The following is a 23,094-nucleotide window of genomic DNA, read 5'->3' on the forward strand; positions in this document are numbered from 1 at the left end:
TTTCACTTAAGTTTTGAGTAAAATGTAGCGATTTAGATCAGCATGGGGTGTGTTAGTGTTGGAGGTTCTTTGGAGGTTTAAGGCTAATGGAAGCTGTCAGCAGTATGTTTTGTAATATCACACACACACACACACACACACACACACACACACACACACACACACACACACACACACACACACACACACACACACACACACACACTATAGCATGATGAGTGCATGCCCCTCTTTCATTTCCTGCAAAAAGGATGTGTCCTTGAGTTCCCTCTGGGGGCGGGAAAGAAGGGGCCCCTAACGTGTGCACATTCAAATCACCTCGTCTGTCACATGCACAGATGAATACACATGATCCACGTGTGCAACCCCCTCTTTCTCTTGTGCCTGCACACTCACACACACCAACACAACACACACAATCCTATCGGAATCTCACGGTGGAGATGTGATAGGATATGACAGTGTGGTTCCGTGAAGATAGCATTGGGATAAAGTTTAGCATTAGAAAGCTGATACAATACAAACCTGAGACAATTACTGCTGCCTTTAGCCTCCACTGTTGCACATAATTTTTTTGCTCTATAATCTGATATGCTGCTCCCCCCCCCCCCCCCTTTCCATGTTAGCCTCCACACTATTTCTTATTTCTCTGACTTGTTGTTTTTCTCTTTCTCTGCTTCAGAGCGGGCACTAGACTGTGCCTCCAGTGGGTGCCAGTTTCACTGTGCTGTGACTCATGATGGGCCTCTGTGCTACTGTAGCAACGGCTATGAGGTCGCTGCAGATGGAAAGACGTGTAAAGGTGAGTGGGTGATTTGGAAGATGTATTTTAGCCTTGCCAAAGTAAAATTCATGAAAATCATCTGATTATTTTGGACTTTTTGCTTGCTGGCTGCATTCAGAGAAAATAAGAATTGTTGTTTTGTTTTTATCAAACCAAAACCAAGATAAAAGATAAAATCATATTCCAGTGTTTGGTATTTCCATTTGCTTTTGTTAGCTATTTCCTAAAATCTTAAGCACACCCAGTGCAGTGAGTTGTAACAAGTTGTGTAGCTTCTCTGTGTATTTAATCCCTGACTGTGTCTACAAATGCATTGTTTTTTTCCTGTAGATTTCAATGAGTGCAATGTGTACGGGACGTGCAGTCAGACGTGCATGAACACTAATGGCTCCTACATCTGCAGCTGTGTCGAGGGCTACCTGGTGCAGCCTGACAACCGCTCCTGCAAAGCCAAAAATGGTGAGAACGCACAAGCACAAAATGACAAGATGTATTTATCAACCCTAAAAAATGAGTATATTGGTTTCTCCTGCTGTATCGTCTTTTGGTTTACAAGCTTGTTCACTAAAGAGCTTTATTGAACTTTTATTTATCTTCATCTCCTCTTCCTATCTCTTTCCCCTTATGCCTCCTCTCTCTCATTTTGCCCTCTCTCTCTGTGTCCCCTCCCCAGACCCAGTGGATCGTCTGCCTATGCTGCTGATTGCTAACCTCAATGACATCCGCTGCACTTCTCTGAGTGGATCCACGTCCCGGCTGCCCTCCATTGCCACCAAGCAGACCATGGCTATGGACTTTATCTATGCCGAGGAGACCGTGTGCTGGATAGACGTCGGTGACACCCCTGCTGCCACCCAGCTGAAGTGTGCCAGCATCCCTGACCTCAAGAGTGTCATCAACATCCGCACCATCAACATTTCCCTCAGCCTGCATCGTGAGTCGTAGTTTCATTGACAAAAATGACTCTGATTGTAACAGAAATCTTTTGTTTCTAGACATTTTATTTTCTGCTGACACAGAAAAATGTTGTCAGGTTCTTTGAGGGCCATGACTGTTTAGCTGTAGACTGCCAGCGAAAGAGAAACAAATTCCTTGCATACGAGCACTCAAAGCAATGCTGAGGTAATCAGTTTGAGTTGTCAGCCCGCTCCGTGTGAAAATTCTGTTCTTTGCCTCAGGAATCAAATGGTCAACTTTGCATCTGCTAGCTCAGACAAATGTAAGACGTAAAGCAATAAAGCCTCATCTCCGAAAGCTGCTCAGACCAGCATAAAAGTGCCAAATAAAAAACGCTGAGTCCAGCTTTATTTTTTAAAAGGTTTGTCTTTGAAGAACAGGGGCTTCCTGACGCACTACTAAATCATCCCGTAGAGGCAGTATATGTGTGTGTAGTTTACTTACAGTGATATGATTCATTTATGGCTGGCAGCATGCCTTCAGGCATTCATTTGCACATTTCTTGACAGGCAAACTGTTACCTACTGTGTAGCCTGATTTATGTACCAACTGTGCATTGCTATTCATAAGCTTGGAAATGTATTTTTTCCAGCATCTTGTTTAATGCATTTGAAAGTAATCGGTTGTAGCCAACTCTGGCTCTGATTTTGATATGACATTTGGCGCTAGGTTCTCCTACAGAAGTACTCTGGCTTCTAAGTCCTCCCAAATACTGTACATTTTGTTCTGAAAGGCGTTGTAGGAGGACAGCGCATGATTGTATGTAGAAGAAGGATATAGGAGTTTTATAAACCACAACAGATACACATTGACAGTGAAATGTCTTGCCTGTGAAGGCAACGACCTAACTCGCGCTTTCACACAGACACAGAATAACATACAGAGTATGAGAGCACTGCCCTCTGAGAGACTTGTTCATATAATGCTGACATGATTTATCACTGATTACGAGCCTGACAGGATTTGTTTTTATGCGACTGGCTGACAGAGCCGTTACTCCCTAAGAATGGGGGCAGAAATGTAGACAAAACATAAAAGCGAGGGTGTGAGTATGTGCGTGTGGGAAGCGTTCCCTTGAGAACTAGCCCGAGGCATGAAACGGCAGACATGAAGAAAACAAGTGGAGATAGACGGTTGTGCAGACCCTGAAAACCTGCGACGTGATTTCTTGGCTTATCCTCCTGGGACCCAGACCATTGAAAATGTCTACTGTAGTGGACATTTTGTTAACATGCATCTCCTTTTTACTCTTTTGAGCTACTCTATCAATCTCTGATGTACTGTACAGAGGACATCCTGGTCTTTCCAGTGATATGTCATTGGTTACAATTGCATGCTGGGAAGTTCCTCTTTCTTTTCATCCAAAATGGCTGGCATACCAAAATCAACATTTTATAGAAGCAGGAGGAGAAGTCAAATATTGTTGAATAATTGCAATTTTTACCATGAAAATCATATACTGTATGTTCTTGTTCATTAACATCTGAGGAACTATATAATTAGTTCTGAAAGCAATTAAATAATTCAAGTTTTGAATTAACAGCTCTTTTATAAATGTCCATTCTAGTGGACGTCAGGACCATCTTCATGGACTTAATGACTCAATATTGTTGCAGGAGACGGAACTGAAGCAGACATTTTCTGTACCAGATAGTTAAGGGAGATTCAGATTTGGAGCTCTCGGATGAGAGAGATGAGGATTTCACACCTGGGATAGAAGAGGGTCAAGAAGAAGGGGGGGGAAAGATGCAGGAGGCTCCATGAGCGCACAGCTACAGACATAGAGACAGATAGGGACGAGCTGGAAAGACATGGCCCTCTGTGGGCCAAGAGTAGCACGTATGTCTTATTGTTGTTTTTATTTTAAGTGGAGCCATGAAAAATGAGAATTGCCTCAGGAATGCCAAGTTTGTTTCTATGAGCATGGTCAAATGGAGACCACATCCATAAAACTAGTCAAGATGACCCTGCAGCCGACTGGAGTCAATGAGGTACTTTTCCCAGTACAACTACAAAGTCTTTGAAGATCTGGAAAGATTCACCAAAAACCAAACTAGTTTTCTAGTGACCAAATAAACAGCAATGTTTGGATCAATTACTTATTTATGTTTTAAATAAAGGTGAATGTATTCTTGTATTAATATCACTCTATAACCATAATACGTTACATAGTCTATCTGTTAATTTTGGCTGTCTTTTCAAACTAAAATGGCCCTGACGTCCTCTACAGTGGACATACTGTAACATTTAAAAATTAAATTAAAAAAGTCTAAATTGCAAGATGTTTCTTTAACCCTAAATAGGTAGGAAATAAAAAATAAAGAAGATTGGAAAACATTTTTTTTTCTCGGTTCCCAGATATGCACTTTAAATGACGCTTGTGCAACTGCTGTCTCTGCTGACAACCGGGCAGATCCCAGGCTCAGTGAACCCTAGCATTTTCCAGTTGATTCAATGCACTCCCATTAGTTACCCATATCCCACCTTACCCTCATTGTGTTGGCTTGCCAGTGTGGCTTCCAAATCCACCGCTCTGTTAAGTGGTCTGAGAGGTAAATGGGGGCGAGGGGTGGAACTGTAGAGTGGACCCTGAGAGAAAGATTGACGCAAGGGAGACAAGGCAATGATCAAATGAGAGGGGGGGGTGAAAGAAGGTAGTGATTTTCTGTACCTTGGAGGTGTGTGTGTGTGTATGCAAGTGGTCATGCAGATGGTATTTACATTCCTCTGTTGGGTTATGTCAGCCTGAACAACCCCTACATTCCTCGGGCCGTCTCATGTCCTGTCCAGTCAGGTCACTTTAACACGCTCATAGCTGAGGCTCAGACGCACACACTGACCCATATACCTTTGACTCACAGACCCATAACTTAGTGACATATTAACTTTTATGATTTGTGACTTTTTACTCATTCCTTTGCAATGCCACTGTACACATACTGTATATATCCATGTGCTGTCTCACTACTGTACACTTTAGATAATGAGATGGTTGCATTGTGCCCTTGTTTTTCTAAATCATCCTGTAAATGAGAGGCAGCATCTAAAATTAAACTTTAATAAGCAGTTGCTTATACATTTAAGTTGTATCTTGTCAAATGTTTGTATTAGAAAGTGCAGTTTGGAAAACAATTGGGTAATTGATTTCCTAATCAATCTAGGATATGGCTGGGTAGTGAGCTGTGTCGGGCGTATTGACTTTCCAACGGCTCTTTGCTTTGCTTTCCTTTGGTGTACAGTTAGGGTTTTCTGGAAAGGGTTTCTGCCCGGAAATTGTTTAGTGTTGGTAAGCCACCAAGATCTTGTTGCATCTTGTCTTGTGTCTAAGAACAATAAACACTCTCATTAAATGACGGTGCTTTCCTGTATGACATGGCACCGTTCACATCTTTTCCTGGAAGTTTGTTTTGTTTCATAAAAATCTATTGAGATGTTATTTGATGAATTTAGAAAAGGTGTACCGCCACTATGAAACCCTGTCTGCAGTCAATCAGGGAGCAAACAGACAAGAGGCTCTCTTTGTATTTTGGCTGACTCATCATTTTAAAGTTGCATCAGTCTGGCCTTTCCACTGTGATAAAGAGCAAAGAAAAACCTCTGTTATTTTGTCTGGGTCAAAAGGCAATTTACTGCTTTTACTGTATGATTTCCATTGTGGTCATTCGCTTTAAAATGCTGCAGGTCTTGAACAACCCATTTGCCATGTTTTACTTGAACATTAGCTTGCTCTTTCAAAACATTTCTGATTCCATAAATGGGGCCAGCATGGGCTCTTTGTCTGCCCTATTTGGTGTTTTATAATGAGTGGGGCTCAGGTGCTCTCCTAGGGCAAACCTAGGGATTGGCCTTAGATGGATATGGATGAAGGCAAGTGGGGGTTGGTGCAGGGTTCACACAAACAGGCTGATTTATAGCTTCTGGGACCCGGGCAGATAAGTGGACGAGGGTTCCAGATGTGGCCCGCTCTGTCTGTATGTGTGAGTCTCTGACTGGGAAGATAAAAGGAGTGCAGAGCCTACTCATCCCATCCTTTTCACCCTCAGAGCGGAACTCCTCAGCAGGGACCAGCCCCCCTCCCCGTGTCCCACTGCCCATCGTTCATACCTCCTTCTTCCTAGCCTTTGTTCTTCAGGGTTTTTTCCAGAATAAATTAGTGAACAGAAATGTCTATATATTAGTCAAGATCTGATTATTAATGTATAGTTTATTGGGAAAAATCCTCCAAGGCATTCGGTCTTATCAGAATCAGAGTTTACTGTATTTTATTTGTACTAAATACTAATGTGTTAGACTTCAATGTACTACATTATCCAAATAGAGCATGACTATCTGACCTCGAGGACATGTGTTTAACCCATTCTTTCTTATCAATAGTTTTTAGTCATGGGTGGAATTATGTCACATTAGCCCTGGCCATCCGGTCTTCCTTTCCAGCCAATAACCTCTCTTTTCCACTTGCAGCAGATGGGGATTTGCCAATGGCATAACTGTTAGGAATTATAGCCTCTTAAATGGATTTCATATGTCAGATCCTTATGGAAAATCATAATGGCTTAACTCTGAAACTCTGCTTATGAGAGGTCAAAGAGGTTTCTTTTGCACAGATTAATAGGATACTCTTGGCACGGGAGGATTATGAAAACAGCATGATGAAGATTATTTTCTGCTTTGCGCTAAAATGTAAATAAAGGAATACGCGCGCTGACATGCAAACAGAGGAAATAACATTCATGTACACATTTTAAGATGCTATTCCCTACTCTAGGCGCTGCTGGGTGACTCGGTTGAAGAACTCAAAGGCTGTGGCCCTGTATGTAAATACCTATGCTATTTTGGCAGAAAGCATGTTTGTTGTTGCCAGTAAGACCCCCTCAGTTTGTGAAACGTTTTCTCAGAGTAGTGTGAGCTGTTAGGTGTTAAGGGCAGGAAGCGAAATGGGGTTGTGAGGGCAGGGTGGTTGGATGAGGAGAAAGGGGTGGGTTCATTCAGTTTCCCAGCAAACGTACCACTTTCCAGAATCTGAGTAAGTGAGCATGTCAACAGACTGGCTGGCTCTGGATAAGGGGGTCTACTAGATTTAGGCTATTGCACAACGCAATAGAAACTGTGTTGCATAACTGGCTCCTCTACTCTGTATATGAATCGAATCAATGCTTTGTGCAGACAGGCTTCCAGCTGGATTTCTTTAAAGGAGTGTGGTTTCAGAGCTGATACCAAAGGGAGTATCACTATCCCTCTCAACTCCATGACAAACTTCCCCCCATTGTCAGAATCGTGGTTCTGTTGTTTATGAAACATCTTGGACTGGTTTTAACTCCCTCCCTCTGTTCCTCTGACTATGAGTTTTTAATTGCCCCATGCATTTACAGTTACCTCCCTTTTTTAAACGTTAGATATCCAAGTCCTTTGCCAACTGTCAATATATTATGTCCCGCCTCGAGGCACACCGTTAAATGTTCTTATACAGATTTATTTCGCTATGATTATCTTTCTGTCGAACAGTGCCTCAACCCCATCCTTCATGATTTCCCATTTTCCCCTCAGAACTGTTTATATTCTAGCACCAGGCATACTGTAAGTCCCATGTGAGGCAAGTCTTTTGAAGCTCTGTGTATGTTTGGTAGGTGGGGTGGGGGATTTTACATTAGGCCCAGATGTGTTTGCTCTTTTGTGAAGCTTGCTTTGGCTCTGTCTTTAAGCAGCATGGTTGTCATTGTTGGGGAGGCTCCAGCGCAGATGTTTTCTTTATGAATGGTCACAGCCCTAGGACGATTTGATGGTGTTAGAACTCAATAATGTACCCCAACATCAAAGTTGTTGCTTGGATTACCTGGAGAGACACGTGTGGTCACTTTGATACGTTATGTGTGAGTAGCAAGCCTGTCTGATGTGTATGTGTGTATACAGTGTTCTGCTTTGAAAGGAAGTGTGGTGGCAGCTGTTAAAACACAAGGCTGAACGTATCTTCTCAGCAGGGTCTCCCTGTGGTTGGGGATTTCTGTACCCAGTCTCCTACAGGACAGAGGTTCTCAGAGAGGGAGACATATTTCCAATGTTAACTTAACACTTCAATCCTCCCAATGCTGGGGGTATGTCTGAAATAAGTCCCCATCAGCAAATCTTCCTCTTTCAAAGTTGCCTTAGTAAGCAGTGGGGCTACAAAATGTCAAGTTCCTTTATCACAAATGTTGCAATAGTATTTTTTGGACACTTTGACCTATCTTCAAGTTGATCGGTAGCATTTCATAGCTCCATGTGTCATGTTTCTGTGCTGCCATGGTTTTTGTTATTACATTTCCTTCCTAACAAAAGTATGTTCATCCCTCCAGTAATTTTGAGAGACATTTGTATTTATTAATTGATTGAATGTATTGAATTCATTATTCAAAAAACAAATACAAGACTGCATTGCACTCACAAACAATGAAGCCCAAAGGCTTATTTCCATTGTGGTTCTCATTTATGCTATTCATACTTTGCCTAGTCACTTTGTGTTGTTTGGTTTTCCATTTATGGTCACACGCATATGCTTCTTGTAATTGTACTTGTTTTAACATCTATGCACAGAGAAAAGTGTCATGTATTTTACGTCATGTGATCGGCTCTCCCGATCGGCCTTTATAGAGAGCACCGATCGATCGGCAGAGAGTGAATATCGGCCGATATCGATCGGCGGCCGATCGATCGGAGCATCCCTAGTAGGCACACTACTACTACTACTACTACTACTACTACTACTACTACTACTACTACTACTACTACTACTACTACTACTACTACTACTACTACTACTACTACTACTACTACTACTACTACTACTACTACTACTACTACTACTACTACTACTACTACTACTACTACTACTACTACTACCATATAAGTCTTATGTATTTACAATAAGTGAGCCATGCATACACTACCTAAGAATTTCACAATACAGTATGTTCTTAAATTAATCAAAAATTCAAGTCTTCAAGAGAATCTCTCCTCTTACAGCAGTTATTTATTATTTCTCAAATCCACTGAAAGGAGTTCAGCTTCGAAAAGTGCAGGCCTTCACCTCTCACTCTTTATCTGTCACTTGAGTTTTTCTTTACCTCTCCCCTGCCCTGCTTGCCTTAATCAAAGACAAGTGGAGTGCTGGCAATGGACAGCCTGTTGGACCCAGCAGTACATGAAGATGATGGCTCTTATTAGTTCAGCGCTGTTATTTTGTTTTTCAAGAGTATGGGCACTCTTGAGGAGAGGGTCATGGCATCATGAAGTGAGGGATTTTTAAATGAGGCTGGATTATGACCAAGAGTTACGACTATACTCCAAGAGTCTCTGTTTTTTCTTTTTAAATTCTTCTGCCCTGTACTCAACCTTCTCTCCTCTGCATCCCTCAGATGTGGAGAAGATGGCTATCGATTGGCTGACCGGAAACTTCTACTTTGTGGATGACGTGGACGACCGGGTGTTTGTCTGCAACAAGAACGGCCAGACATGTGTGACCCTGCTGGACCAAGAGCTGTACAACCCTAAAGGCATCGCGTTGGACCCGGCAATGGGGTCTGTACTTCCCTCAGCTCTTCTTGACCTAAAAAAGTACCCTCAGTACGGTTTTAGCATCATTTGAGAGGAAAATGCTGTCCTATGTTCAGACGACGTGCTGACCAAGCAGGCGGTGGAAAATCAAAGCACTTCCTCCAGATGGAAACTAAGACCGATACTTGTGCGCCACACACACACTTGCATGTTTGCTGTTTCAGGTTCCTGATACCGACAAGTTGCTGAATGTAGTTCCCTTTTCTTAAGTATCACTTCTGTGTTTCAATTCTTCTGGAAGTCATTTTGAATCCATTTCACCGACTCATACAGCCATCTCTGTTGTGGTCATTGGTGTTGTGCCAAGACAAAATGATATATGAAGTCAAATAGCAGTCATCCAATTGCTTAAAGTGGCTATATAAACGTTTAAAACCTTCCATAAATTAACCTTATCCAGAACTTAAGGGAGAAAGCAAGAAATAAATTCATATATATGATATCGTAAGTCATTCCCAGTGGAGCCCAGAGTAATCTCAGTTCAAAGCTCCTCTACCAACAGCGCAGGGTGTCATTATTGTATAGCCAATAAACTGTGCAATCAACATTCACTTCATAGTGATGAGTTACATCAATATTGCTACTTTTAAGTCGGTTCCTTCTCTCACTAGTAAAAAATACATTTTCTGTCAATTTACCATTATTGAACTGCCTCTTCCTTTTCGCTCCTCTTCTTCTGCTACAGCAAAGTGTTCTTCACAGACTACGGGTCTACGCCCAGGGTGGAGCGCTGTGACATGGATGGCCAGAACCGCACAAAGCTGGTGGACACCAAGATCGTCTTCCCTCATGGCATCACACTGGACCTGGTCAACCGGCTGGTGTACTGGGCTGATGCCTACCTGGACTACATCGAAGTGGTCGATTACGAGGGAAAGAACCGACACACCATCATCCAGGGCCTGCTGGTGAGGTTTAAAGGATGTTTGGATGGGTTTCAACTCATTTAAATACCAACTACATCCAAACATACACAGAGATGCAGCCAAGGATATAGACTTCTGATTGTTCAGCCCTCTTTTAAACCAAACAGCAATAGCCTGACGTCTTGACTAACTTCAGATTTTCCTTCGTTAACACAAAACATCTGTTTTCCGAATCTGTATCAGCATTGATTTAATATCAGCTTGAGAGACGGCAATGTTTTCCAGTTGCCTCCCAGCATTAAGGCAAACAGAACCCGCCTTCTATCTCCTTGGTAGTCCTTTTTATTGCCTGATTAATCTTACTAAAGAGTGTGTGATATTCCTGCTTAGTGCCTCTCTTAACATATTAGTCTGGCCCTAGTGAAGCTTGGCTAAAACGTAAAGTAGAGTAATGATCATAATGAAATCAGGACTGCAGAGATGGTGCTTGTGAGAGAGGTAGAGGAGGTAATTTGATCCCAGCCCATACATCTTTCTGACTGTAGAGGAGAGCCGCACAGAATAGACCCTTTAAAAGTAAAACCTCTCTGTGTAACAGCAGAAGGGAAGAGGAGCCATTATGCTGCCCTGTGCCAAGTTTACACAAACTCTCTCTGTTTCTCTGTCCATGTCTATATTTGTCTGTCTCTGTCTGCCAGAGATCTATTCACATCTTGAGAAACTTTTAAGATTTATTTTATCATGATTAATAGTTTAAGAAAGTTTCATTATGCAGAAATTGACAAACAGCGTTCAAGATAGAATAGTCTCCACAAACTATAACAAGAGCCATTAGTCCTTTGCACTAAGCTTTTTTACAGAGGTCTGGATTTTATTTTATTTTTTAAACTTAGTTTTTATTGTTTTTCGTTTTTTGTTACAATAATGAACAGACACACAATATGAAGGCAGACATGGTCATCCTGGGTAAAGAGAAATGCTTACTATGTTGTAGAAAACATTATACATAATATACATAGTTACAATACGTACTTGCACACACATCTATACAATCGCATTTAGATGCTCCAACAGTATGTGCATACGTGTATACATATTTAGGAATGTAGGGCTAATAAAGGCAGGGTTACATCACACTATCAGGGTCTAGAGGTCTGGATTTTCAAAAGCAAACCAAAAAAAACGTTTAATTTATTTTGTTGCTTTATGGTCTTTTTCAGATTGAGCACCTGTACGGGCTGACTGTATTTGAGAACTACCTGTATGCCACTAACTCAGACGAAAGCCACCTCAACTCAAAGACCAGTGTGATCCGAGTGAACCGCTTCAACAGCTCCGACTTCCAAGTGGTGACCCGGGTCGATCGGGGGACCGCGCTGCACGTGTACCACCAGAGGCGCCAACCCCAAGGTACAGGCTCTTAGCTTGACTCCTTACTCACCTACTCCATTTCCGTTGATAAGTCACCATAGCATGACGGCTGGTTTTGTGCCCCTCTCTCCTGGCTTAGTGCGCAGCCATGCGTGTGCCCTGGATCAGTTTGGGAAGGCTGGAGGTTGCTCTGATATCTGTCTGCTGAGCAACAGCCACAAAACCCGTACATGCCGCTGTCGCTCTGGATTCAGCCTGGGCAGCGATGGAAAGTCCTGCAAGAGTACGTTTAAAAAAATATATAGTTTGACAAAAATGAACCCCTTCCCATTAGTTTCAGCACTGATAATGGATGATGGCAACGAAGGTGGTTACACAATCGCTGGCAGAAGTAATGACAGTTTTTCATTGCAAGTGTTTTCTTTTTCGTGCAGAACCAGACCATGAGTTGTTCTTGGTGTACGGTAAAGGTCGTCCTGGAATCATCAGAGGCATGGACATGAACGCTAAGGTGCCTGATGAGTACATGATTCCCATTGAGAACCTCATGAACCCTCGAGCTCTGGATTTCCACGCACTTAGTGAATACATCTACTTTGCTGATGCCACCAGCTACATTATTGGCCGGCAGAAGATAGATGGCACAGAGAGAGACACTATACTCAAAGAAGGTAAGTACTTTCTTACCAAATCCTGGAATTCAAAGAGTTAAATCACATAGTCAGGTCATTACACAATCTTTTCATTTTATCCCCTTGATAGTCAATCTGAATTTGCCGGCAAATTTTTTCTCACACCGGCTTCTTTGGCTTATCTCAGGTATTCACACAGTAGAGGGGATAGCAGTAGACTGGATGGGAGGTAATCTCTACTGGACAGATGATGGGCCTAAAAAGACTATCAGCGTTGCCAGGCTGGAGAAGGCTTCTCAGACCCGCAAGACGCTCATTGAGGGAAAGATGAGCCATCCTCGTGCCATTGTGGTGGACCCCCAGAATGGGTGAGACACTAAAGGGGAGGGTATTTCCATCTTAAATAGGAGTTATTTTCTCATAAATGTTTTGTTGAAGTTTTTAATGTTTGGGTGTAGCCGCATGTCCGAATGTATTGGGAGAAGATGGTCTGAGGGTCTGTGTCTTGCAGCTGTGTGGGCGGCCTGCATTGTAGATGTTTAGCACATTTGTTACATTGATGTGTCTGTGGGAGCTGATCAGCTTTCAAGGGATTTTTAGAAACTCCCTGTTGTTTGTGTTGGTTGACGTTTCAATGGGCATGGAAACTTAAAAGCTACATTTTGACTGCACTAGCTCTCACAGAATTGTCTTATCTTACTCCACTTTTGAATGTGTGCCAGATGGATGTACTGGACTGACTGGGAGGAGGACCCCACAGAGAGCAACAGAGGAAAGATCAAGAAAGCTTGGATGGATGGTTCACATCACCAAGTTTTCCTGACGAGCAAGACGGTGCTGTGGCCCAATGGCCTGAGTCTGGACATTCCCCAGGGCATCCTGTACTGGGTGGATGCTTATTACGACCGTATTGAGTTGGTTTACCTCAACACCACTGAGAGAAAGGTTGGTAATGCTTTTAATGTTTCAACTTTGATGTATTTCTGTGTATACAAATCATTTAAGAGATACTACTTGGGCCACTGTGGCTGCGAGGGAGAGCAGTCGTCTTTCAACCAGAAGGTTGTGGGTTTAATCCCACCCCATGCAGTCAACATGTCAATGTATCCTTGGGCAATCCTTGTGTGTGAATGTTAGTTTCCTAGAGCAAGTTGCATTGATATTTATGAATGTGAATGTGGTGAATGATTTGTAGTTTGTTAAAGTGCTTGGAGGTATAAAGACCTGATAATAGCGCAGTCCATTCATCTTTTTATTTACTTCTAATTCATGTGCAATGTCTTATCTATGGTGCTGTGACGAACAATAACCCCAAATTGGGATCATTCAAGTATATTTTATCTTACTATTTGAAAACATAACTGGAGATCTAATGTTTCCTCACTCATCAGGTGGTGTACGAGGGACAGGAGCTTAACCACGCCTTTGGATTATGTCATTACAAACAATTTCTTTTTTGGAATGAGTACCGTGGCGGCAGCATCTACAAACTGGACCAAGTCACTAAGACCGTCACCCTCCTCCGCAACGAGAGGCCCCCTATCTTTGAGATAAGAGTGTATGATGCACACCAGCAGCAAGGTATAGCTCCCTTTTATCCTTTTCACGTCAAGAGTTTCTGATAAATAAAATGCGATGATAATATGTTCTTATTTATTTTAATTTTCTTGTAGGTTCCAATAAGTGTCGAATTAACAACGGTGGCTGCAGCAGTCTGTGCCTTGCTATTCCCGACGGCAGGTCCTGTGGCTGTGCTGACGATCAAATCCTGGATGGAGATAATGTCACCTGCGGAGGTACTTAGCGGCTTCACCAAACATCAATTAGGAGGGTTAAGGAAAAGTCATTACTCAGCAGGAGTTAAGACTGTTAAAGAATTCTAGGCTGCACTTTCCATTTGCTAAACTAAATTCCACTGTGTTTGGGAAATCTGGAGAGAAGTTTAAAAGACCTCCAATAATATTTTGCAACCTTAAGAAAGCTGAAAGCTGACCTCACCAAGGCTTTGTTTTGTTTTGGTGCTCGGCTCTTGTCTAAATGGCCCATCTGTTTCTCCCCCTGCCCCTGATCTCATCTCCAGCCAACCCCTCCTACGTGCCCCCGCCTCAGTGCCAGCCCGGGGAGTTTGCCTGCAAGAACAACCGCTGCATCCAAGAGCGCTGGAAGTGTGACGGGGACAACGATTGTCTGGACAACAGCGATGAGGCCCATGATCTCTGCCGTAAGCGTGCCATGTCATTGTCATAGTTACACAGCAACACATATATAAACAAAATCTGTGTTTTAGGGCCTTAGCTCACGAGAACCATGCTACATTTTCCAAGATTGTCTCTTTCCATGCAGCGTAATGTGTAATGTCACTCGCAAGCTTTCCTCTTTGCCAGGCGATAGTTAGAAACAGGGACTCATATTTTTCTTGGACGTTGTTTTCTCTTCTCTCTTGATTAAAAGTGACATGTAAAGGGCGAAGATGATTAAGCCGGCTTTATATTATATCCAAAACAGAAAACGTTTATTAACCAGGTGGCTTGAAGATTATTATTTTCCTTTCCCAGACCAGCACACCTGCCCAGCTGACCGATTCAAATGCCAGAACAACCGCTGTATCCCCCTGCGATGGCTCTGCGATGGAGACAATGACTGCGGCAATGATGAAGATGAATCCAACACCACCTGCTCTGGTATAAACAAACATGGAGGTCCTTGTAGCTCAAGGAGTATTACAGTTTGGCTATTGGTTTGCAAGACCCCAGAAATTAATTGATTGGTGTGGAACTAGGGTGTTTTCTGTTAGATGATGAGTATTTTAAATAGTTTTAAATAGTTTCAAAATTGTATAATTGTAAAAAAGCATCATGTTGAGATTAAGAGAAACATTAAAAGTGAAAATAGAGAAACAATGGACTTTGGCCAGACAGACAAGTTGCAACTAAAGCAGACATGTTTGGATTTGTTCGTTCTGAGTTAATCAGTTACGATTTGTGTGTTGGATGCCAGCATGAATTTGCAGTCCAGGAATATTGATCTACACCATTGTTATGGGGATAGGCTGGACCATAGCAACAGTACTCAGCTAACAGTATTTGTAGCTGTCTCTGTGTCTCCAAATAATTTAAGGAGACAGCAATATTTGTATTATATTTTATTTATATTGTATTTAGGTAACACCTATTTAAAGTACTGATTGCAGCAATAGAATATGGGAAATGAGGTAGTCAATATCTTATTTAACACTAGAACCGCCAGAGTTCGCTGTATACCTAAAACCGCCAACGGGTCAAATTGACCCGCTATTGATTTTCAAGGTACAATGTTCTTTTATTTATCATGTAGAACAGTGAGTTTTGATCGCACAGGGATGAAACTTATACCAATAGAATCTATGGACTTTTTTTTTTTTTTTATGATATAGTTTGTGCAGGTAGCATGAAGTATAAAATATCGCTACCAGTGCTGATTTAAATGCTTGGTGTTAGACTTGTGTTTTGTTTAGGTACAAATCTCTCTATCTCTCTCTATCTTTATCTATCTATCTATCTATCTATCTATCTATCTATCTATCTATCTATCTATCTATCTATCTATCTATCTATCTATCTATCTATCTATCTATCTATCTATCTATCTATCTATCTATCTATCTATCTATCTCTCTCTCTCTCTCTCTCTCTCTCTCTCTCTCTCTCTCTCTCTCTCTCTCTCTCTCTCTCTCTCTCTCTCTCTCTCTCTCTCTCTCTCTCTATCTATCTATTTCTCTATCTCTCTATCTATCAATATATCTATCTATCTATCTCTCTCTCTCAATCTATCTCTCGATCTATAAGGAACGGCAGTAGACAAAAGGCGTTGCTATAGCAACACGTCATGTTTACGCTGCATTTTCTATGAGGTAAATATTACCCGCTGGCGGATATAGGTATAAATGGCAATTCTTTTGGCGATTTTTTTCAATCTGACTTCATATTGACAATTTTTAACAACAGAGGGTGCTACATAACACCCTTTCAGGAAAAGTCACGGACTGGGAGACCTTAATATTCTATTGAAAAAAAGTTACATACAATCAAAAAACAGCTGCGGGTCAAATTGACCCGTTGGCGGTTCTAGTGTTAAGGGCCATTAGGCAAAGCAAATGTAAATGTTGAGTCATGGATATGGAAAGAGGAACCTTTAAAAACACTTTCCTGTTTTAACCCTTGTTCTCTTGCCAGCTCGCACATGCCCACCAAACCAGTACCCTTGTGCTAGTGGGCGCTGCATCCCCATTTCCTGGACATGTGACCTGGACGACGACTGTGGAGACCGCTCAGATGAACCAGACTCCTGTGGTGAGTCTTTATTTGCTCTTGCATATTGCAGCTTTTTTTGCAAGAACGCCTTTACCAAAAGGCAATAAATTATGTTATGATGTTTATGTTTTCTCTCTTTTAACCATCCTCAGCCTACCCAACCTGCTTCCCTCTGACTCAGTTCACCTGCGCCAATGGCCGCTGCATCAACATCAACTGGCGCTGTGACAACGGTAACCGTCTTCTTAGACTTCCATTTGTGAGCTGCACATTATAAAACAATGCAATAACCGAAAATGAAATATTTTACGTGTTTGTGTACAGACAATGACTGTGGGGATAACAGCGATGAAGCCGGCTGCAGCCATTCCTGCTCAAGCGTCCAATTCAAGTGTAACAGTGGCCGCTGCATCCCAGAATACTGGACCTGTGACGGCGACAATGACTGTGGAGACTACAGTGATGAGACTCATGCCAACTGTACCAACCAGGGTAAGGACCAATGACAGTGTGTACCAATCAGACATAGCTCTGGTCTAAGAGTTACTTTGTGGGACATTGTTTGTTCTTTCGCTAGCTGTATCCGAGTCAAGCTCTCATCAGACCTTGTATTGTGTTTCAATTTGTTTACATGTTTCTTTTTTGCAGTAAAGAGGTTGTAACAATGAAAAAGGGATCATTTTTCTTTCTATCTGCTCTCCATGCCCCTGCCTGCCCTCTGGCTTTTAGATATCACTTACAGAAAATCCTCTCTGTTGCTCTGTTCAGGATGTGATTGTGTTTGTCGTTAGATAACAATTAAACTCTTTCCTGGGCTTGTGCAACGGGCACAGATGTTTTGACTTTGCTGCAGATTTACATGTTTAGAGTTTAAAATAGCTAGCAGCCACATTTGGCTGTTTTGGAACATTACGTTTCACTGTGACCATTTGTGTAACGACTGGGGCGGCGTCATAGCACAGTTTTACAGTTTTTCTTCCGTCCGCCTGAAACATTTGCTTTTGTTTATTGTGTGTTTGTGTTTTGATGTTGTATGTGCTGTCTGATCCATGCAGACACACAGCCAATTGCTGTCAAGTCCCAGCATGCACAAACAGGGCCCAGCGTGACCTGTTGGTCTAATGAGCGATCTGTGCTCTGTGTGTGTGTTTGTGCCTGGCTATGTGTGTGTTTTTGGGCTCTTTCGCAGTCTGGAAGTCATTAGCTGAAATAAAAATGCAATACTATCGCCTTCCCCTCCAGTGTATTATAGTCCTGTGCTGAAAGGCCCATTTCCTGCCTTAGCGGAGCCAAGTGCTGACCTTTGCCATCAGGGGAAGTCATTGTGCCACATCACTGTTGGTGGCCTTTAATCTGCCTGTGACATCCGTCAGTGAGCTGTGTGTGTCATTGTTGTTTGACTTGGCTCAGTGTTTGGTGGTTAAAACAGAGTCCGGGCATACCTACAGATTATTAATGACTATAATGGCCGATTCTTTGTTCTCTTTGTTTTTATCCAAGTGTGTGTGGTCTGTGCGAGTGTTGTTTGCTGGTTAGGATTTCACTCTAGGTGTTTTGCAGCTGCTGACTTCTACTGATATTTTATTGATTCTTTGACATTTGATAAACAGCACCCTCCTCTTTTTTGTTGGATAACACTTTGTATTTCTGTTTTTTCTCCAGCTACCCGTCCACCAGGTGGCTGCCATGTAGACGAGTTCCAGTGTCGGATGGACGGCCTGTGCATTCCCATGCGCTGGCGCTGTGATGGAGACACAGACTGTATGGACCTGAGTGATGAGAACAACTGCGAGGGTGTGACCCACATGTGTGACCCAGCAGTCAAGTTCAGCTGCAGGGACTCTGGTGAGGGACTTCAGATGTTAAGGATGATTAGGGATTTTTGTAATAATGTTAGTACAAATAGGGTTTTATTCTCTGACACATAAGGACTAATCATTTCAAATGCAGCTTGTTTATGGTTTGGTTAATTTGTGGCAAACAACGAGGAAAGTTATGACCGTAGCTTCTTATTCGGCAAGGAGGATTATTTATATTGGCTAGTTCAAGTTTCCTCTATTTATGAACTCTCCAGTTCAATCCGTTCTGACTTTAAGGGTCAAGACAATTTTACAAAAATGTAATTCACTTTGCATTTCTGAGCCAATCCACTGACAACCCAAGCTTTAACTTGTTTTCATCAATCTGGATAAATATGTTTAAAATAAAAGTCTTAATGTTGTGTTATTGACAGCTCGTTGCATCAGCAAGGCATGGGTGTGTGATGGTGACAGTGACTGTGAGGACAACTCTGATGAGGACAACTGCGAGGCGTTGGCGTGCAAGTTGTCTCACCACATGTGTGCTACCAACGACTCCATCTGTCTGCCTGCTGAGAAGCTTTGTGACGGCACTGACGATTGTCCGGACGGCTCTGACGAGAAACTATGTGGTACACAACATTTTTTTACTCAAAGCGCAACTCAGGTTAAAAACATACTACTCCCCTGTGTAGGATATGTTCCAACTCTTTCATCCTTTTCTTCCTGGCAGACTTGTGCTCACTAGACAACGGTGGCTGCAGCCACAACTGCAGCATCATTCCTGGGGAGGGCTTCATGTGCTCGTGTCCCCTGGGCATGGAGCTGGGAGCCGACAACAAGACCTGCCAGATCCAGAGCTTCTGCGCTAAACACCTCAAGTGTAGCCAGAAGTGCGAGCAGGAGAAATCCAGTGTCAAGTGCTCCTGCTACGAGGGCTGGGAGCTGGAGGCGGACATGGAGAGCTGCAAAAGCACTGGTAATTAAGAACAGGGCCTTTTATGCCATTAAACGTGTTATTTTTACCTTTAGATTTAGAGCACTATAATTGTTCTTGGGCTGAAGAGGCATTACCATACTGATTCTACTCTATGTATACAGTATTAAGTCAAAGTCAAAGTCAGCTTTATTGTCAAAAATTCTACATGTGTTATACATCCAGAAATCTCAAAAACTTGTTTCCCGCAGTCCCACAGTGTGACATGTATACATAAAACAAAACAAAAAGGGCCTAGATAAACGTGGTATACATAAAACAAAACAAAAAGGGCCTAGATAAACGTGGTATACATTAAACAAAACAAAAAGGGCCTAGATAAACGTGGTATACATTAAACAAAACAAAAAGGGCCTAGATAACCGGGGTATACAGTTTAAAATGTTAATAATATTTTTAAAGTGTTCAAAGTACAGTTTCAGTGCAGTAGAAAAAATGCAACATCATGGTGTTGAGGATGTTTTTATTCTAGATGGGGAGCAGCAAACCCTTTCAGTTATTCAGTGTTTTTCTTTGAAAGGGACAGATGGAAAAGAAAACATTTCAGAGACAGGATTTTATCCAAGACCAACAAGGGGTTTGGGAATTTGGACTTTGAGATGAAATGTACTCTTAACACTTTTCCGGTTACACCTTATTTGCCCTCAGATCCCTTCAAGCCTTTTATCATCTTCTCCAACCGCCATGAGATCAGAAGGATTGATCTTCACAAGGGGGAGTTCAGTGTGCTGGTGCCAGGGCTCAGGAACACCATCGCTCTGGACTTTCATCTCAACGAGAGCACTCTGTACTGGACTGACGTCGTAGAGGACAAGATCTACCGTGGGAAACTGTCTGAAAATGGAGGTGAGGCAGCCACTTAGCTACTGCTTTCTGTAATTTGAGGTTACTCAGAAAGATAAATTGGGTGGTAAAAATGAATTTTAAAAGTATTTATATAGTAATATGTCCTTTTTTTGTTACCTCCTTTTATAAGTAAAATAAAAATAGTCAAATGGATTGTTCATTCAGAGATATAAAGTCCTATTTGTGCTTTGGACTGAGCATTTCTAAGAAATTAACTTCCACTGAGCACTCTCTAATTTCCCAGAGCCAAATGTTATTTAAAAAGAGTCTGTGGTCAGCGGTCTGTGACCCTGAATAAATGGCCAGGTCATGGCCAGCCTTTCCTGATCCAAAACCCCAGGTCTCCTTGCCAATCAAGGTTGTGTTCCCAGAACAGCACTTAGGGGGCACACGGAAGGCTTTGTCTCTTCCCATTTGTCTCAGTACTTGATGTGCGTGACTGCAGCCAAAACACTGATGCAGCGTAGGAGGCAAACAAGCTGCAGTTCCAGTTCCCAGCCCTCCAACTTCACCATTAAAGCAGTCCAGAGCAGAGACACTGTGACCAACTTGTAGATCAGCTCCTGCTGCTTGTTATTTAAGCCATTTCAGAAACTCTATAGTTGTTGGCATACTCTGTGTAGTGCTCACAGCTCAACAAAGACACCCCTACCCACACAAGGCAGCCATAACTCCAGCAAACTGTGAAGAGGGCCGATCCCTCTCCCTCTAATTACCACTGGAAGGCCATGTGAAAAACTTGTCTCATCGCCCTGAGCCAGAGATGATCGCACATTTTGGTTTGCACTTAGTCTGCATGAGAGCCGTTTCTGGCTGAAGAATAAAAGAGTGAGAGATCTGGTGTTAGATGTTTGTTTTCTTATAGCTTGGGTAATGGCGCTGAGCAGATCAGACACAGCAGCACTGCGTGCCTTTCACTGACAGATTTAATAAGTTTAAATCATTTTAACAATTCATTGTTTGTCAGGGTTTTTATTTTTTATTGCAGTGAACCACATTTGCGGGCTGGAAATGTGCTCTTTTTGTTGAAAGTGAAATAAGCCAAGCCTCTATACTAAATAAGATGAATTGGAGCATTAAAATAATAAAAGCTCCCTTTTTCAGCTTGAGTTTCATTTGTCAAAAGCATGATAAAGTACCAAACACCACTGCTAGCTTTAAGTCTCCTTTCTCTGTGTTCAGCCCTGACCAGTTTTGAGGTGGTGATCCAGTATGGACTGGCTACACCAGAGGGGCTGGCTGTGGACTGGATAGCAGGAAACATCTACTGGGTGGAGAGCAACCTGGACCAGATAGAGGTAGCCAAACTGGATGGGACCATGAGAACCACCCTGCTGGCTGGGGAGGTGGAGCATCCAAGGGCCATCGCCCTGGACCCACGAGATGGGTAAGAAGCATATATCTAAGGATAATGATACTGTAATCAACCTTTAGGAAAATGAAACTTACACTTCCAATACCTTTACAGCTCATGATATATCCCTTATACCTACTTACTATCAACCTGACCTGTTCTCATGTGATGATGCTGTTAACATCTGTGAGAACCCCTCCTCACATTAATTTATTTTCTGTTTGCAGTATTCTATTTTGGACCGACTGGGATGCCAGTCTTCCCAGGATCGAGGCAGCGTCTATGAGCGGAGAAGGCAGACGCACCATCCACAGAGAAACAGGCAGCGGTGGCTGGCCCAACGGACTCACTGTTGACTACATGGAAAGACGCATTGTCTGGATTGATGCCAGGTAGCATTTGGCAGCAGTCTCTGAATACAGAGTGCTCTCATCGCACTGCATCCACCCACTCACTTATTACATCACCCACTTGCTTAGTCTTTGTTGCGTGTCATTATAAATGTTTTAATAAACAAGCAAATGTGCACTGCTTATGTAAAATGACACACAAGTAAAGACTCGTATAGTAGAAACATGTATACATTTAGGATGGTGCATATCATGTAACACTTTTGTCTCTGCTTAATTCCTCCTCCAGGTCAGATGCTATCTACTCTGCTAAGTACGACGGTTCTGGACTGATTGAAGTGTTGCGGGGTCATGAGTATTTGTCCCACCCCTTTGCTGTTACCATGTATGGAGGCGAGGTGTACTGGACCGACTGGAGGACTAACACTCTGGCCAAAGCCAACAAATGGACTGGACACAATGTCACTGTAGTCCAGCGAACCAACACACAGCCCTTTGACTTGCAGGTCTATCACCCCTCCAGACAGCCCCAGGGTAGGTTGCACACTAGATAGATATGCATAAAAGTTCAAAGAGAAACGCACTCACGGAGAGAGAGTGAGAGAGCTGACTCAGTTTGGCTTTAAATCAAAGGAGAACAAGATCACAGTTAATTATTGACTGTATTGATTCACAACTCCTATTCTCCAAAGACAGCTGACCTTTCAGAGCAGCAAGACGTGTTGTCTCCTCACACCAGCAGCAATTTGGACACCTCCTGCTGCCTTGTTGATCAAAAAGTCACTTCACTCTTTGGCATTTTCCACTGGCTGGATGGGAAATAAAACCTTCCTCCAGCGACTTAAATGTCATTTGTTGATCTTGAAGAAACACATGATTGACAAGATGACAAAAAGATTTGCAGTTTTTTGTCAGATTGCCACCTTTAATAGCCACTGGCTACGGGATACAAAGTGGCCAGCAGAGAGGCACTCGGGTCTTCTCATGGAAGGCAGGAAAAGAGAGATCTCAGAGTTGTTGATTGACAGCTGCAACCAATGGCCATGACAGTGATGAGGCAACAAGCTGGCTTGATCGGTCTGGCAGACAGTCTTCTTGGGCTCTCGCTTAGTTGAGTGAGATTGATTGAGAGGTCTATTAGACACTATGATATTCTGAAAAATATCTTCTCTCATTAAGCTATCAGCTTTGATTAATATTATATTGTATATGCTTATTTTATTCTTTTTGTGGAGATGGTTTTGAAAATATATACACTGCAA

General features: G+C 42.4%; 1 protein-coding gene across 2 annotated transcripts in view; it reads left to right on the forward strand.

Moving 5' to 3' along the window:
* The window catches only part of lrp1ab (low density lipoprotein receptor-related protein 1Ab), an 86,167-nt gene that overhangs the window by 27,700 nt on the left and 35,373 nt on the right, over positions 1-23,094 (forward strand). For both annotated transcript variants that reach the window (XM_034144957.1, XM_034144956.1), the window contains exons 4-27: positions 683-802; positions 1,115-1,243; positions 1,458-1,718; positions 9,130-9,292; positions 10,014-10,236; positions 11,415-11,604; positions 11,705-11,848; positions 12,000-12,236; positions 12,385-12,565; positions 12,920-13,142; positions 13,589-13,778; positions 13,871-13,993; positions 14,278-14,418; positions 14,753-14,878; positions 16,409-16,525; positions 16,639-16,719; positions 16,811-16,978; positions 18,149-18,331; positions 18,720-18,917; positions 19,019-19,264; positions 19,931-20,128; positions 21,311-21,515; positions 21,710-21,874; positions 22,122-22,366. In XM_034144957.1, the coding sequence (XP_034000848.1) occupies positions 683-802; positions 1,115-1,243; positions 1,458-1,718; positions 9,130-9,292; positions 10,014-10,236; positions 11,415-11,604; positions 11,705-11,848; positions 12,000-12,236; positions 12,385-12,565; positions 12,920-13,142; positions 13,589-13,778; positions 13,871-13,993; positions 14,278-14,418; positions 14,753-14,878; positions 16,409-16,525; positions 16,639-16,719; positions 16,811-16,978; positions 18,149-18,331; positions 18,720-18,917; positions 19,019-19,264; positions 19,931-20,128; positions 21,311-21,515; positions 21,710-21,874; positions 22,122-22,366 (4,257 nt within the window). The remainder of the gene's footprint in view (positions 1-682; positions 803-1,114; positions 1,244-1,457; positions 1,719-9,129; positions 9,293-10,013; positions 10,237-11,414; positions 11,605-11,704; positions 11,849-11,999; positions 12,237-12,384; positions 12,566-12,919; positions 13,143-13,588; positions 13,779-13,870; positions 13,994-14,277; positions 14,419-14,752; positions 14,879-16,408; positions 16,526-16,638; positions 16,720-16,810; positions 16,979-18,148; positions 18,332-18,719; positions 18,918-19,018; positions 19,265-19,930; positions 20,129-21,310; positions 21,516-21,709; positions 21,875-22,121; positions 22,367-23,094) is intronic.

The sequence above is a fragment of the Trematomus bernacchii genome, unplaced genomic scaffold (genome assembly GCF_902827165.1).
Source record: "Trematomus bernacchii unplaced genomic scaffold, fTreBer1.1, whole genome shotgun sequence".
Lineage (NCBI taxonomy): Eukaryota > Metazoa > Chordata > Actinopteri > Perciformes > Nototheniidae > Trematomus > Trematomus bernacchii.